At 46.3% G+C, this 17,192-nt stretch overlaps 2 protein-coding genes across 4 annotated transcripts in view; one reads left to right on the top strand and one right to left on the bottom strand.

The window, feature by feature from the left end:
* Positions 1-14,189, bottom strand: part of LOC143831851 (netrin-4-like) — a 69,742-nt gene extending 55,553 nt beyond the window's left edge. For 2 of the 3 annotated variants that reach the window (XR_013228988.1, XM_077325355.1), the window contains exons 1-2: positions 11,461-11,705; positions 1,896-2,428 (exon numbers count right to left, since the gene is read on the bottom strand). Coding sequence is in view for 2 of the 3 variants with exons in the window: in XM_077325355.1 (XP_077181470.1) it covers positions 1,896-2,428; positions 11,461-11,548 (621 nt within the window). In the remaining variant the exon portion in view is untranslated. Of the gene's footprint in view, positions 1-1,895; positions 2,429-11,460; positions 11,706-14,038 lie in introns of those variants that run through there. The other variant, XM_077325356.1, reaches the window with a different exon arrangement.
* A 599-nt stretch (positions 14,190-14,788) lies between these two features.
* UROC1 (urocanate hydratase 1) overlaps positions 14,789-17,192 on the top strand; it is a 62,108-nt gene continuing 59,704 nt past the window's right edge. The window contains exon 1 of the mRNA XM_077325361.1: positions 14,789-15,077. Within this exon, the coding sequence (XP_077181476.1) occupies positions 14,952-15,077 (126 nt within the window). The 5' untranslated portion in view covers positions 14,789-14,951. The remainder of the gene's footprint in view (positions 15,078-17,192) is intronic.

The raw sequence follows: 17,192 nt of genomic DNA on the forward strand, positions 1-17,192 counted from the left end.
GCGGCGAGAGGTGCTTCGCGCCTCTCGCCGCGTCAGGCCACCGGGCCGGGCAGGGAGTCCCTGGCCCGGTGGTCTGATGCGGCGAGAGGCGCTTTGCGCCTCTCGCTGCGTCAGGCCGCCAGGCAGGGAGCCCCCAGCAGCCACGCTTCGCGCGGCTGCCAGGGGCTCCCTTGCGGGTGGCCTGACGCATCGGAGGTGCGCCAGGCCAGCGCCTAAGGGAGCAACTGCGGACCCTTCCTCATCACGGACACATCCCGCCCTCGAACCCCTTAGCCTTTTATTTAGTCCGTGGTGCCCACGGCGCTGCGGGCGGTTTAAAGATGGAGCCACCAGAGAAATTCAGACTGTATATCAAGCCTGTGACATCCATGGCACCTGGAGCTCAATTGGATTTGAATTTGGCCTGCATTAAGCTTTTAGGGAAAACATAAGAAAATCTACATATATGTGCATTTTTAAAAAAGCACATGGTGCCTTCACCTCCAGGTTCAAGATGGGTTGGATAATAGATCCCCAGCAAGGCACATTTAACTCATAACCATAGCAACAGGTTACTTTTTTCACACCTACACAATTCGTCTTCCCCTCAGTGAATTCTAGTAATGGGCTCACTCCAGCACTTTGTTGGTGTTATCTGTCATACAGATAAAACAATGGGTTTTTGATTGTTTAACCTTGTGCCTCTACTCAAAAAGGGGAAATTAACAAAAAGGTAAAATAAACACCATAAAAGTATTCTGATCAGAAGTCCCTGCTACTTTGAAATGTTTCAACCTACAACTTTCTATTGATCTAAACTTTCCCCTCTGCTAAGAGGGATTTCTGTTTTCATTTCCGGATGCTCTGCTTTATTAAAAACCATACTTCTAATCTCACAAAATCTTCAGCACACATGCAGACAATTTTAAATACCCCTGTTTCTATCCAATTGGAGACCTCAGGCTCAGTACGGATGTACTTCAACCATTTCTTGTCATATCTGGCATCGGATTGGAACAATGTAGGCCAAAGTAAAACGGTGGCCAGACCACATTATGTGACTGAATTGCTTCATAAAGCAGACCAGAGGAAGGCTTTTATTGGAACAACTTCTGTTGGTAGCAAAGAAAACAAGCTTTTGAAACCTATCATGAATATCGGTCCCTGCATTGTCTTCACCAACAAAACTCACTCTATAACACAACGTATTTGAATCTCTCATTCTCCATTTAAAAAGAGAGTAACTTAAAATAATACCCATGTTTTAAGCTCCTAACCATTTCTTCCACTAGTGGAGCGGGGAGGGGAGACTTTCACCCAAACCCTCCTCCTATTGTGGACCCCCACTTTGCCCACTCGTTATTCATAGGGGCGTTGGGTGAAGGGAACAGGTCAGGCTCATTTTAACCAGACAGCTGAGCAGTGTTCCCTGCCGCACAGCTGTTTGAAAACCTCTGCTTCCTGCTCCAAATGGTTTAAGTGAAGCAACACAAACAGCATCAAATTCATGAACATCGGTAGAAGTTCTTCAGTTTCAGAGCATCACTTCACAAACAACAAACTACCCAAAATTCATCACTAGCTGGCAACGCTACCCCACCCCACACTGGTAGCCAGGGAGGACCTAGCAACCCTAGGGGCATGTCATACTGGAATAAAAAGGGGGCACAGCCCTAATTTAAATGTAACCCATCTATTTCTTCCAGCCCCAGATAATGTCTGTGTGCTGCCACAAATCTGTTGCATGTTCACAGTCTTAATAAACAGCTGCTTATGTAGGGCTACCAGTTGTTATGGGTGACTCATTGCCCGTAGCTGCAACTGGATTAGCTTCTGTCTCTCTTTAAGCCATCTCAGACTTTGCTCTGCATATTTTTAGGCAGCTATTTAAACATTCCACATATTCCATCACTTACCTCTCCTCTGGTGCAAGGTACCCCATCTGAGTACCTGGACGTACACATGGAAGCTTCCTCGGTGGTATCATCAGGGAGCCCAAAAGTGGCTGTACAGTTGACAGAAAAATATTTGTAAGGCCTCCATGTTTTCCCAAAGTCGTGGGATCTCTCCAGCACCATGGCTGCTGGGCGAGGTGATTTGAATACCACTATGACATGGGTCAGGTAGAACTCAGTTTCAAAATCCAGCCTGATTTCTTCCCTGTGTACCCCTTGTGCAGACTGCCACCAAGAGGCAGGGTTGAGAAAGAAATCATCAGTCATATCACGAGGGCGGTGAGAGTTATCGGGCTGGTTGGCGTTACACTTGGTGCATGTGGGCTGTCCGCATCCATGCTGGAGGAGGGTGTGGTCTGGGTAAAAACAGTACAGTTCGGTGCTATTCTGCCCACAGGTGGTTAGTGTGACCGGTGTCCTGCCTGTTGCTAGGTTCCCCACAGGAGGATTGCAGGAGTGTCCATCACAACGGAAAGCTCGGAGCCTGGCTGAATCTACAATGAGAACATAAGGACATAAAATTATGCAGAATTAGTGACCTACAGAGCTATGTATCACTCTCCCCAATTAGTGTCCGGGTAGGGGCTGGCAATAAGACTGATCTCCAAGCCACAGAGATCAGTTGCTTTTGAGAAAACACCAGCTTTGGAAGATGGAATCTATAACCTCACATTCCTGATAGCTCCCTCTCCTCCCAAAATTCCAACTTCCCAAATCCCCAGCAATTCCCTTCCCTGAAGCTGGCAAATGTACCTGCATCCCTACTAAACACTGAACTACAATCTTCATGCCATTCTTGTGCTCAGTTCCTTTTTGCTACTCAGACCACTGAAAACAAATGTTAAAGGTAAAGGTATCCCCTGTGCAAGCACCGAGTCATGTCTGACCCTTGGGGTGACGCCCTCTAGCGTTTTCATGGCAGACTCAATACGGGGTGGTTTGCCCGTGCCTTCCCCAGTCATTACCGTTTACCCCCCAGCAAGCTGGGTACTCATTTTACCGACCTCAGAAGGATGGAAGGCTGAGTCAACCTTGAGCAGGCTGCTGGGATCGAACTCCCAGCCTCATGGGCAAAGCTGTCAGACGGCTGCCTTACCACTCTGCACCACAAGAGGCCCTTGAAAACTAATGTTAAATTCTCTAAAACTGATGGTGTAGACCTAGAGCTGGCAGGAGATCTTCTGGGGATAGAAGGGTTGAGGAGGCTGAATTTAGAAGTTTTTCCCCTTCCCTTCTTCTGTATTTTATAGCTCTTGTCTTGGGAGCTGCTTTGGGGAGGATGGATGGATGGATGGAACTTGTCACCTTGGAAGCTGAATATATGATACCAAATCAATATACTAATCCAGTTACATACTGAGCATCATTTATAGCGGCCATAAAACAAAAAAGGTTTGGTACAGTGAGGATAATATTGGTATGATCTGTATGGTAAGTCACTGGGTGCACAAGAAGCAGCTTCTAAGGAGAGGAACAACTTAAAGCCATCTTTCATGTTGTATGCATCAGCTTTGATTAGTGGAGTTTCATATGCTAAATGGTACCTGAACTCTGGAACTCAGCCTGACAGAAAACCAGAATCTGAGTAGGGTTGCCAACTTGGGAAATTCTTGAGTATTTTGGAAGTGAAGCATGAAGAAGGTAGATTTTGGGGATGGAGCTCAACCAGTTATAATGCCATAGACTCCACCCTCCATATCAGCAGTCTTCTCCAGGGGAGACTGATCTGTATTCTCTGGATGGCAACCCAGAGAATCGCAAACTCTCTAACACCAGAAAATTCTTGCTATATTTGCAATGGATTCTGAAACAGCAAAGAGCCAAAATAAGCCCTGATGATGATACTGAAAACAGGTAAAAGCCTCCATGCCTTTGTTACCTATTAAGCTCATAACAACTCAAAGCTTTCTCATTACTATAACTAGTTGGCTGGGATGTTTGTTCAGTTCAGCCCCTGCAGGGGGAAGTCAATAGCTGGGTGATCTAATTCAACCGGCTCCATTATCCTCTTACTTCTGTTTCCGGAATCTGGACAACTCTTGCATTGTTTTAATTAAACTATTTGTTTGTTTGTTTATACTTCAAATCTTATACCACCACTCTCAGCATAGCTGTCCCGTGGCAGTTCACAATATAACAATAAAATCACAATAAAATTCATAAAATCCCCAATAAACAGTTACAATAGGTGGCAGCATAAAACTACCTTTCCTTTTGTTTCTAGATTTATTTTCTGATATATTTCAATTCCTAAGTATATTTCTCTCTTGCTCCGTGTTCTGCCTAGATGTTGATTATAGCCTCAGACTTGATCTGCAAGATGGAAGCCATGCCATTTAGGTCCTTCAGACATAGGCCATGTTCTTCTTGCTTTTGTTCAGTTACTGTACAGGCTTCTTTCAATATATATCTTACAAATTCTAGACATTTAAGGCTAAATATTCAGGAAAGCTGTGTAAGTATGAACGCAGTTTCTCAGTTTGCTGATGGAGATTGTGGAATGTCCCTTTTGATGGCTACTCACAAGGTTTTGGTAGGACTTTGTCCAGGATATTTCAGTACAGGACAACATTCTACAGAGAAAATGGCTACACTTAGATAACCCATCTCTTAGTGTTATGGTTCTATGTTTTTTTTTCCAGAAAGGGTCAAAATTTAGGACACATCAATCAATTCTGAACTGTCTTGGACTGTCTTGTCATAGGGTTTGGATCTAAAATGTCACTAAAATGTCAGTGGTTTGGATATTTAAAAGCTGCAAGAGGAAGTTAAAAAGTCACAAGGTTCTGTTCTGCAAACACTTCTACACATGCTAGAGAAAACAACAAAACAAAATCAGAGTCCAGTGGCACCTTTAAGACCAACAAAGATTTATTCAGGGCGCAAGCACTCGAAAGCTCAGTCCTTGAATAAATCTTTGTTGGTCTTAAAGGTGCCACTGGACTCTGATTTTGCTTTGTTGTGCTGCTTCAGACCAACACGGCTACCGACTTGAATCTATGCTATAGGAAAGTTCATGCAGGGCCATTCCTGCGCCAAGTTAGTTGTTTCAGCTTGTACAAGCAGAAGAACACTCTTGGATTTAGTTTCACTTTTATCAGGCAGTGCTCTGCCATGAGTGGAAAACACTTTCCACGTGCAGAAGGGCACCCTTGGCTCCAGCCCAAGAGCTTCTAGAAAACCTTTTGTACAGGTCACTTTAGTGAATTAGCTGAACTAGCCCAACGAATCCTTAGATGCAGGACTGGCAGAAGATGAAGGCAGATCTTCCCATCCTTCCCAAAGCATTTTGTTGAATTTCCTAAACAGCATTTGGTGGCACACCCAAAGTAGGGGGAGAACACAGTTGGCTTTCTACTCAATGATGACAAGGAGGGTTATCTGCTGTGCCTGCTAATGCAGCAACATCAATAAACAGTTCCTGTCTGAACTGCTGTGTCATTAGGAAAAGCAAAGTGGAGCAAATGAGCAGAGGAGAGGGGGAGGGAAGGGATAGATCAGGATCTGCCGTTGATTAAGAGCTTCATGTTGGAAGAAATCAATGTTCTGAAGATTGCTTGGTCTCCCGATAAGGCAGCCCATCCATCACTCAGTTATCCCTTGAAACAGTTGGGGTTATAGCAGTGGGCCTCCAAGGGACAGAACAGTTCAGCAGCCAGGGACTCACCCTGAATGCCAAAAGGGGCTCTTTGAATAATTCATACAAGGCCAAACAATCAAGATTTGAGTGCACTCTCCCTTGCCTGTCCCCAGGGGCCTGCATGTCATTGAGGTTGATTAGGGCTGGCTCTCTTGATGGATGGCGGGGTCCAATCATCTATGCCATTTAACTATTTATGTATTTACTCCAACTATCCCAGGGGAGCTGCTCAGCCATTTGTCAGAGGAAGGCTGGCAAATGGCTGGAGCAGCTGATGATGGAGCCATTCCATTTGGAGTGAGCTGCACAGTTGGACAGCCTCTCGGATGGGTAGCAGCTAATGTCAGATGATCTCAAGTGGGCACTGAATGTTAACCGCAGTCTTATGAAAAGCTCTTTATGTTAAGCTCTTTAGAGCCATACACCAGACAAGTGAGTTCACCAAACTACTGAGTTGAGCTAGGCAGAGAGCACAGTGCTCTTTGTAACTCCAAAGGTGGGTTCACAATCAAACCATCAAATGTTCCACATCACTGACCATCTAGTCCTCATCTGTGCTCCAAAGCTACAGAACCAAATTTGAGTCCAGTGGCACCTTTTAGACCAACAAAGTTTTATTCAAGGTATAAGCGTTCATGTGCACACATGCGTCTTCAAATACACTGAAATGTAAGTTATCATTTCATACATTTAGGTAGAGGGTGAACAGGAAATTAGTTTAAGCATAATAAAGGTTGTTTAACAGATGCAAGAACCAAACTGAAATAAGCTTAGTTTATAGGGTCACGGTTTGTTTGAGTTTAATTCCAGGGGGAAACAGTACAGGAAATAAATATATCAAAATTGGAGAGTGAGGCGTAAATGTACCCTTCTTAATTGTGGAATGTGAGAGTGATTAACTGAGACCCTGTGGTTGTACTCCATCCATCTCCCCTCAGGCATGGAGGTAACTAACAACATCCTCTTCCTTAAGGTGGGGTGATTTGCTGTTTAGTGCTTATGCCTGTTCTGTCTCCAATCCAGAAAAATACATTCCAAATTACATGACATTCTACTATTCATTACATTATATAACAATCACTATTCCAGTCTACTATTCCAAATAAGAAATAAAATAAAAGAGAAAGCATCAACCTTCTTTATTAGAATACAGATGTAAGGAATGACTAAGATTAGCATATGTAGTGAGATAAGAAACCAATATCCCTGTTAAGTCCTGGGTGTTTCATTGTTCTTTGTGCTCCCAAGTGACTTGTTTTGTTTTACAGTTTGTCTTTATTTCCAAGTGTCTTTCATACTACATGATAACATAATGAAAAACTGAATCACTGGGAAATGGAGAGAAAGATCTTGCATGCCTGTGCAGGCAGTTTAGCATTTTTATATAGTCTGGTTCTTTTTTCACTCGGACCCTCACGGCTCACCAAATGCAATGCATTCACAAAGCAAAAGTGCATGCTCAGGATAAGCATAATGAATCTGTGTTAAATGATTTCAAGGATGAATTTGTACTTAACATTAGAAGTGCCTTGCTGGCCATGACTGAGGTCCAATGAATCCAACTTTTTTTTACAAAAAAAAAGTGCTGGGGGTCCACCGGAAACCAGCCAGTGGTGGATCACTCTCAGTCTTCCACTCACCCCTGCTCTATACCGTAACAGCACCATCTTTTGGATAAGGTTCGAAACTACAGAGCTCACTTTGGACAAGCATTTCAGCTCTCAGGTGTAATAGATTATCATGCATAAAGAATATATGCAGATTGAGCTATTGCCCCTTAGCCTTCTCTGACATTGCAGCGATCTATGCACACTTGCCTGGGAGTAAACCCCATTGAACATACTTCTGAGTACACATGCATAAGATTCTGTTGATAGGCTTCTATTACTATGTACTACAAACAGGATGAAGATACTGCATGTTCCTTCTTCAAGGGATACAAAACTAGCGGATTTTTATCCGTTCAGCTCTTCAACAAAGATCACATGACTAGATTCACTTTTTGTTTTGTTCGGGATACCATCTCCATCGGGACTACCTTACCTTAAAGAGGAGGTGTGACTTCTGTCTCCATTCCATGAACAAAAGATAAAAATGAGAACATCAGTCCTACAAAGCCAGCTTAGTGTAGTGGTTAGGAGTGCGGACTTCTAATCTAGAGAGCCAGGTTTGATTCTGCGCTTCCCCACATGCAGCCAGCTGGGTGACCTTGGGCTCACCACAGCACTGATAAAGCTATTCTGACCGAGGAGTGATATCAGGGCTCTCTCACAGGGTGTCTGTTGTGGGGAGAGGAAAGGGAAGGCAAGTGTAAGCCACTTTGAGATGCCTTCAGGTAGAGAAAAGCAGCATGTAGAACCAACTCTTCTTCTTCAAAACTGAACATGAGAAATGACTAACAAATTCTTGCTCTTTTCTATAGCTACAGGCATGGCTACCAATCTTCATCTACATCTACATCCCTAGAGAAAATGGCTGCTTTGTAGGGTGGAATGTATGTCATTATACCCCACTATAGTCTCTCCTTTCCCTAAACCCCAGCCTCCGCCCCCAAATCTCCAGGTATATTCCAAGCGAGAGTTGGCTATCCTATGTGGTCCCAATCCAAAACAGGCCAACATATGCCTGGGATTAAGTGATCATTGAACTCACAATTTGCATACACGATCACAAGGGGGAAATGTAATATGTCATTAGTGTCACAGTATAAACAAAGCAAATTAATGCCATAGATTTTGGTCAGGGTTATGTTTTAAAAATTTTTTCTGGGGATTAAATGCTTTTTGCTATCATGGCAAAATCTTATTGGGTGGGGTGAGACCATGGCTCATTGATAAGAGCATCTGCGTGGCAAGCAGACAATCCCAGACATCTGCCAGTTAAAAGGTAGTAGGTGATGGGGGAGACTTCTGCCTGAGATGCTGGAGAGTTGACAACAGTTAGAGCAGACAATACTGACCAATGGGTTGATGCACATGCAGTTTCACATGCTCAACTGCTCTTGCTCACATTCACCACTGGCTGTCCTTGTCTGTTCCTATTGTGTCTTTCACTGCCAAAAAAATATCAGCTCTCTGGGGCAGTGGTCTATCTTTTTCTTTTCTATTGAATTAGGGTTGTAATAATGTTAAATAGAAATATTAGGTCTGTTTCACACATGCAGCCTTGATAGAATGGCCAGTACTCTACAAGTTTGGAATATTCATCCTGCATAAAACAATACCCTGCAAAAAAGAAGAAGAAGAAGAAGAAGAAGAAGAAGAAGAAGAAGAAGAAGAAGAAGAAGAAGAAGAAGAAGAAGAAGAAGAAGAAGAAGAAGAAGAAGAAGAAGAAGAAGAAGAAGAAGAAGAAGAAGAAGAAGAAGAAGAAGAGTTGGTTTTTATACCCCACTTTTCACTATCGGAAGGAGCGGCTTACAAACTCCTTCTCTTTCTCTCCCAACAACAGGCACCCTGTGAGGCAGGTGGGGCTGAGAAAGCCCTGATGTCATGGCTCTGTGAGAACAGCACTATCAGAGCAGTGATGAGCCCAAGGTCACCCATCTGGCTGCATGTGGAGGAACAGGAAATCAAACTGGCGCACCAGATTCGAAGCCACCACTCTTAACCGCTACACCAAGGGTGGGCTTCATCTTCTCTCTTTGATATGAAACCGGGATTTTTTTTTAATCTGATGGAGCACTCTCCTAAGGAATCCCCATTGTAAACATGAGATTGACTTCTATGTAGACCTCCACAGGATTGCTCCCAGTCCCACTAACCACAAGCAGACTGATGATTCACTTGGGGTTCTCAGCAATAGGTCTGTAAACGCCTGGAAATTTGGGGATGGAACCGGAGAAGGGCAGGGTTTGGGGATGAGAGAGCAAATATAATGCCATAAGAGTCTGCCTTCCACAGTGGCCATTTTCTCTAGGAGAACTGTTCTCTGTTGTCTGAAGATCAGTTGTAGCTGTAGGCGACCTCCAGGCCCCAGCTGGAGGTTGGCAACCCTAGTTTGCCCATTCTACCAAGTCCAAACTCTGCCGTTGTTATTCCAACCTTACTTGATGGCACATTCAGGCCGAGACGTAGGCTAATTTAGATGGATTTTATTTGATCAGTCAATGAAATAAACAAAAGTGCCCCGATCCGTACACGAATAAAGCATTCCTTCAGAGGATGCTCATAAAGGATGACACCTTGGAAGAGGTGCTCCCTTCCTGCATGAGACAGGAAGAAAAGACCTTTCGATGGAGCCTGCCCTCTGTCAATCTTGTCAATATTTGTATTAAAAACAACTTTTCAAAAAGATGCTGCCAGGTTCATTGGCAGTACAGCTTTTAACTGATCATAAAATGCAAAGTATTCATAAGCCGAATAATCCACAGCCCCTCTCCTGCTCCTGCTGCTATTTTTGTTCCCAACATTAGATAACCAATTGGCAGTTTGGATTTCACGACTTAATTGCATAATGACCAGCCCATTCCATGTCATCGGCTTTTGTGCCCACTAGCGAGAAGAACAATGGCCATGATCTCATTAGTGGGGCTTCACTTTATCTGCATGGCATCTCTTGCATCACTTTGAACAACCCACCGCTATGTGCATCCTGCCTTAATTTAGCTGATACGGGCACTACAAGCTAGTCGGGGAGGTGCAGGAAGGCAGCAGCACAGCCACCTGTTGGCTCTGGAAGGGCGCCTGAGGGAATGCTTAGACTAGAGCCAGCAGCACCCTGGGGGGGGGGGGGGTAGAGACAGATCCTGCTCTCTGTACGACACATGGACATCCTAAGCAGAGCTGCACCCTTCTCAGTCCAGGGCAGCTAGTAGTTCTAGAAGGATGTACCACGGAACGGATCATCAGAGGATAGGAAGGTTCTTCCTGAGAAACAGCCACTTACGAGGAGAGAGATTTTTGCACTTGGGTCACACAGTGTGAAAACCGGTGTGGTTATAGTGCTGGACTCTGACCCGGGAAACTTGGGTTTAAATCCCTCCAAAGCATGAAGCCTCCTGGGCAGCCTTTGGCCAGCTCTCCTCCTCATCTACCTCTTAGAGGGGTCATGGAGCTGAAACAGTGGGGAGAGCCCAAGGAATGCTGCTGCCCTGAGCTCCTTGAAGGAAGGCAGGGGACAGTGACTTGCTTGGTGCATTCTGATCCTGGGCTTGGGGCAGGGCTCACAGTTTCCCCTACCCTTCATTGACCCTCACAACAACCCTGAGGGCAGGTGAAGCCCCCTGACTTGAAGAGCAGTCTCATGACACTTGGGGATTTGAAAGCAGGTCTCCCCAATCCTTGACTGCCACCCTAACCACTGCCCCACAAGGACTCGTCTACAAATTACTGAGCTGAAGGTTCTGTTGGATTGCTCCTATGGTCCTTCCCTTTATCTAGCCCTGACAATGTACAAGGCATGGAGCACAAGCTTTCAGGAGTGACACCAGGGCATGCACCGAATGACCATCTGTCCAGAGAATGTGAAACCCAGCTATCAAGCACTGACACATTTCCAAAGGAGCTTCCTTCCCACATGCCAAGTCTGAGGTTTGAAACTCTCTATGGCAGGACTATGTTTTCATCCACCAAGGCTCAAAGCAATCGCCCATGTTTGCTCCCTTCAAAACCCAGTTCAGCCCCAGGCGTCAGCTGTCTTTAAAACGGGAGTAAGGGTCCTGCCCCGACGAAAGAGGGATGCCCTACAGTAACGACCCTGTCTCTGGCCTCAGCAGCAGGGTCGCTGGAACCCGAAATGAAAGCCGAAACAAACTTGTTAAAATCCTCCTCCTCCTCCGAACCCATGAAGGGATTTTAAAAAGCTGCATCGAGGTCTTGGCAACATCGACGAGCAATATGGTTTATTTTATTATAATTTTTATGTATTTATTTTTTAAATGCCGCTTACCTGCTCCGGGCTGCCCCCAAAGGACGTACTCCAGCAAGACGATCAGCGTAATGCTTTTCTGCGGCACGACTCCGGCGAGGAAATCCATTTCTTTCCCGCGAGGTAGGGCAGCCAGCGCGCGCGCGGAGCGGCCGCAGAGTGCAGACGACGCCTGCTCCTACCGCGCCGGAGCCCACATGGTCGCGCTGCCTTCTAGCGCCGGGATGACGGCGGCCGTCTCAGGCTGCGCTTTTCCAACCCTTCGCCGCCGCCCCCCCTCTCCCTCCCTCCTCCCTCCCTCCCTCTCTCTCTCAGCGCTTTCCTTCGCGGAGCCGCTCGCCCGTTTCCCTGCGTGGCAGGCGCCTGAGCCTGGCCGAAGCCCGGAGCCTGCCGGGAGGTGGAAGCCCCGTCGCCCCGCGTGGCCCTCGGGAGAGTAGGGGAAGTTCACATGTCTGGCCCCGCCGGCCGGCCGGGGAGGAGCGGGCGAGGGAAGGCGAGCCAAGCCCAAGCAACGCCGGCCGGCTGGCTGGCTCGCTGTCCGGCTGCTCTCCCGCTCGCGCTCGCTCTCTCGCGCTCGCCTCTTCCTCGCCAGAGGCAGCCTGCAGCCGCGCGGCGCTCTCCGCAGAGGGCCACCTTGCCAGTGCCCTGCCTGCGCCGCCCGGGACACGGGGGAGGGGGGGGGGAGGACTGGCTTCCCCCGTCGCTTCGCCCCCACTCGCCAGTCGCTGCTGGCGGAAGGCTGCTGACGGGAGGGCAAAACGGGGCGGAGGGGAGGGGAGGGGAGGGGAGGGGAGGGGTGCGACGCCGCCTTTGTTGTGGCTCTCCGCACACACATGCACACACACACCAGCGCACTCGCGTCTTCCCTTTCGGACGGGGAGGGCGGGGGTCAGGAGAAGGACGACGGGGGGCCTCGGCTGCCGCGTGCTGCCCCCCCTCCTCCTCCTCCTCCTTCACAGCGTCCCGCCGAGGAGGGCGGCTGCTGTTCAAGCCCGCGCCTTCCCCCGCTGCTGTCACTTTCGGCCCAAGCGGCCGCCGCCTATCGGGGAATCGGTGTCGCGGGGGTCGCGTTGAGAAGCGGCTCGGGGCGAGCACGGGCTCGTTGGGGTGCTCGCCATCCCTTCCAATCACCAGCGGTTCCTTAGCCCGAAGGGATGGCTTAGAGGCGGGAGGGGCCTTCTGTGCCCCGCAGCATTGCTCCGCGGCGACCTACCCCCATCACGTCTTTCCTGCTACCCTCCTTCCCGGCCCTGTCTGGACGCAGAAGGGATTGGGATAACATGTGGTCTTCTTCCCACTGTTTATATTGCGGGGGCGGGGCAGAGGGAGGGGTTCCACTTTCCACCATTTCCACAACCCCCCTGGCTTGGATTTGTTGTTGCTTGGGGCCAGAGCTTGCAAGAAACCCAGATGGCAGCTTGGCTGCCACATACACCCAGAGGATGCTGGACCAACAGCATCAACTACTACACCATCTCAGGCTTATTCAGTGGCTCCTCTTCTAACCTTGTGTATGCTGTTGAATGCCGACAATGGCCTTCAGTTCTCTACATAGAGCAAACAGGTCATACTGTATGTCAAAGGATAAACGGACACAAATTTGACGTTGTTCTTAGATGCGAAGTCATGTCCGACCCATCATGACCTCCAGGCCTTCTTGTCTTCTTCCATTCCTTGGAGTGGAATGGTATTTGGAATTTGACATAAAGAAGCATAAGACCGAGAAACCCCTAGGAGAACACTTCAGACTTCCTAAACATTTCCTGGGTGGCCTCAAAGTAGTTGCTTTATTGCAAAGGAATTTCAGGAACAGGCTAGAAAGGAAAAGTGCTGAATTGCAAGTTATTACAATACTAAGAACAATGGAATCCCCAGGACTTAATTGAGATATTGGTTTCTTATCTCATGACATATGCTAACCTCATTCAGGCCTTGCATGTGTATTCTCGCCAGTGTCCCAAAAGGACCATGCATTCCCTTTTATTTCATTTCTTATTTGGAATAATACATTAGAATAGTAGATTGTACCGTAAGGAATAGTAGAAAGTAATGTAATCTGGAGTGGTAGACTGGTATGTATTTCTCTGGTCTGGGGACAGGGGAGATAATGCTGCACAGCCAATCAGACCACTTCAAAGAGGAGGCTGTAAGGTCACCTCCATGTCTGAGAGGAGATGGATAGAGTGTAATGGCAGGATTTCAGTTAATTACTGTCAACATTCCACATTTAAGGACACATCTGCCCATCATCCTCCAATTTCCTTCATTCTGTTTCCCCCTGGAATTTGTTTGTTTGTTTGATTTATAGACCGCCACTTCTGGTCTAACCGTCTCATGACGGTTCGCAAAATATGTTAAATCCAAACTATGGTAACCATAAGCTTGTTATTCCTCTTTGATCTCTGAAACCTGTTAAACATCTTCATTTTGCTGTATGCTAGTTTACTACTTACCCTCTACCTTTATGTATGGACTGGTAACTTCCATTTCATTGTATCTGAGGAGGGTGTGCTATGTACCCAAAAGCTCATACCTTGAATAAAACTTAGTTGGTCTTAAAGGTACCACTGGACTCAAACTTTGTTCTGTGGCTACCTACCTGAATCCTCCTTTCCCTTTTACAGAAACCAGGCTGAGGAGCACCAGGACTCCTCCCTCTCTACTGGAGATGGGCAATAATTTCTATCTCTGCAGTGCTCTTAGTCAGATGGCATGTTTGCCCGTGGTGGGTATGTCCAGAGAGGCTATGAAGAGTTCCAGAATGCATAGCCCAACAAAGTCATAAAGGCTGATTGCATCATTCATGTCCAAAGAATGTCAAAAAAAGCATTGGATGCAGATAAACACTGAGGGTTATCCAGTTACTTTAATCCATTTGTGACAGGAATAAAAGCCAGGATGCTTATTTACATGACAAACAACTCTCTTTCATACCAACAACTGTCAGGATGTTTTCACAAGTGAAGCTCAAATTGCTGTTATACCTCTTTCCCCCAATTTGTGTCAGTTCCATAAATAATATGGAGAGGCTCAAAGCTGATTGTAGCTCCACATATGAACACATCTGAATATTTGCGTAGGTGGCTCAAACATAAAAGGATCAAAGACTATAATGTCTCAATTCAAATTCTTGTTAAAGTATCCAGGTTTTGTGTTGGGTTAAAATAAGACAGTTGTTTGTGGTAGTGGTAATGCACAAAGCACAGGAATGGACTACGCTTGCTTCACTGTCATAGGGCAACAGCATGTGCAAAGAACAACCAGAGAGTAAACAGACCTGTGAATGATTGTTTAGGAGGAGGAGGCTGGAAGAACCAATGGAATTGGATGGAACTAAGAGAATGACAAGCACCTGTACGAAAACTAGACAGCTTTGTTTGGGCTGCACTGCAGTCATTGTCGATCCTCTAGAACTCTCCAGCGACCATCTACATTTTCTGCTTACTTCTCATCGTTGCAAGCAGGAATTCTCTTTAGAGTGGTCCTTCTGCACTAAATTTTTCACACAAGACATGTCCAGCCTGAAAGAAATTTGCAGTGGGCTTCCTCTGCATGCTCTCCCCAAGAACAGAGGCCGAAAGATTGGAATTCCCCATGCTCCGGTGAGGACTCCCAACCTCACAGAGCATGAAGAAAAGGTAAGAAAGTTTACACCCCTTTTCCACAGCCTCCTATCCATCAAAACTAGGAAAAATGTCAACTTCCAGTGCCCTACAGCACTTTCTAAATGATAGAAAATAAAACCATATTTTTGCAACATGAAAAACCATTGAACCTGTATCTAGCCAATCATTCTTCACAGCCTTATTTCCAAAAACCATAGCATAATCCTTTGTCTAAATATTAAAGGATAAGAATATCTTGGTAATGACCAAATTTGCAATTTGTAATTAATATGAACTCGTGATTATTATTAGAGATCTATTTCTAGGTTTATAAGAACCTCATATGTTCATCTCAGACAGGTCATGGTCCTTGAAAAATCCCAAATCCGAAGGAATTTATGTGCATTTTTTATATTCTAACTTTCTGAGTGTGTTTATTGTTCTTGCATATATATTTTATAAAAGAATAGTTGCATTCGTATCTGTCAGGGTTCAAGGGGTCCGCTCCTCTTCTTTGCTCCGCCACGGTGTCGGCAGACGGGAAGGCAGGTCGGAATAGCACTTGAGGCAGATAGTCGACGTCTCAGAATGGAGTCCACCAGGAAACCCGGGCTGAAACTCCCAGGCTCGTGATAGTTTCTTGCACTATCCCGAACCCCACCTCCTCACTGACGCCAACCTCTCCCATTAAGTAGCTCTCCTCCCTCGCATCCCCCGCCCACCGAACCCTCAAAGGAGAAGCTCCGGCGTCTTGCATCCGTCGTTTCAATCTTGGGCAGCTCCTTGCCCGGCCAAGACCGCTCCTCACTCCTCTCCGGTCCCCCAAGTGTAAACACTGCTCCTCGTTGGGGATTCCCCCCGCCAAGGACTCCCCTAGACACGGCTCTGCAGGGTTGGATAAAGGTCCAGGTGATACGCTTCTCGTTGGTGAGTCCCCGGGTAGGAGCGGCGAAGTCGGAGAAACCCCGACAGTATCATTTTATAAAAGGACCACTATTGGAAGTCAAAGTCAAAGCATCCAAATGTGTTTATTTTCTTATGGATTATGATAAGAACAGGTTATTTATTTAGAGCAATATTCAAGTTCAGTAGCACATTAACAATCAACAAGATTTCCAGGGTACAAGCTTTCAAGAGTCAAAGTTCAAATGGAAATCTTGTTGGGTGTCTATGGTGCTACAAGTCTTAAATATTATCCTTCTACTATAGAACAATAGGGCTATCCGCCTGTCTAGACTGGTTGCTCCTCAACCTTTTGCAGTTTGCTTTGTGTGTGGGTGGCAGATTTCTTTTCCTAATTTGGAGTGTGTGAGATGTACCTTTAGAAGGTTTGAAAAAAGCAAACAGCAGCATCAGGGTCAAGGCTCTTCCTACATTTAAAACCCCTTAACCCAGCTAGTTTCTCCCCAAACCTTCTACATTCATTTATTTATTCACTTTCTTTAAACTGTGCTTTTCCCCCAAATGACCCAGATTGGCTTACATTGCATTCTTTTCTTCTGGCACCTTGAATTGTGCCCAGAAATAAATTGGTAGCCAGTGTAGATGAGCCAAGACTGGAGTGATATGGTCCTGATGACCTATGCCAGGGACACAGCATTTTATACCAGTTGAAATTTCCAAACACTTCACAAGGGCAGCCCCATGGAGAGAGCATTACAGTGATCCAATCTAGATGTAATCAGGGCATGCACCACAGTGGCCAGATTTTTTCTGATGAGATAAGGGTGCAGCTGTATAACCAGTTGAAGTTGGAAAAAAGCATTCCTGACCATAGCTGGCATGTGCTTATCCAGCAGTAGGCCTACGTCCAAGAGTGTGCCCAGTCTACATACATGTTCCTCTAAGAGAGGGCAACCCCATCTAAAATGGGTCAGAATACATGCCACTCACCAGTAGCACTTCTATCTTGTGGGAATCAAGTTTTAGTTTATTAGCCCACTTCTACTCTACAACTGCCTCCAAGAACCAGGTCAGGGTTTCTGCAGCCTCCCTGAGATTACCCAGAAGTGTGAGATAGAACTGAATGTCAACCACTTTCCAGTTTCATCCATCTCTGCATGACCTCATTCAGCAGTTTCATGTAGGTATTAAAAAACACAACAGACTGACATGGAACGTTGTGGGACACTACGGGTCAAAGGTCAG

This window comes from Paroedura picta, chromosome 3 (genome assembly GCF_049243985.1).
Source record: "Paroedura picta isolate Pp20150507F chromosome 3, Ppicta_v3.0, whole genome shotgun sequence".
In the NCBI taxonomy this organism is placed as follows: domain Eukaryota; kingdom Metazoa; phylum Chordata; class Lepidosauria; order Squamata; family Gekkonidae; genus Paroedura; species Paroedura picta.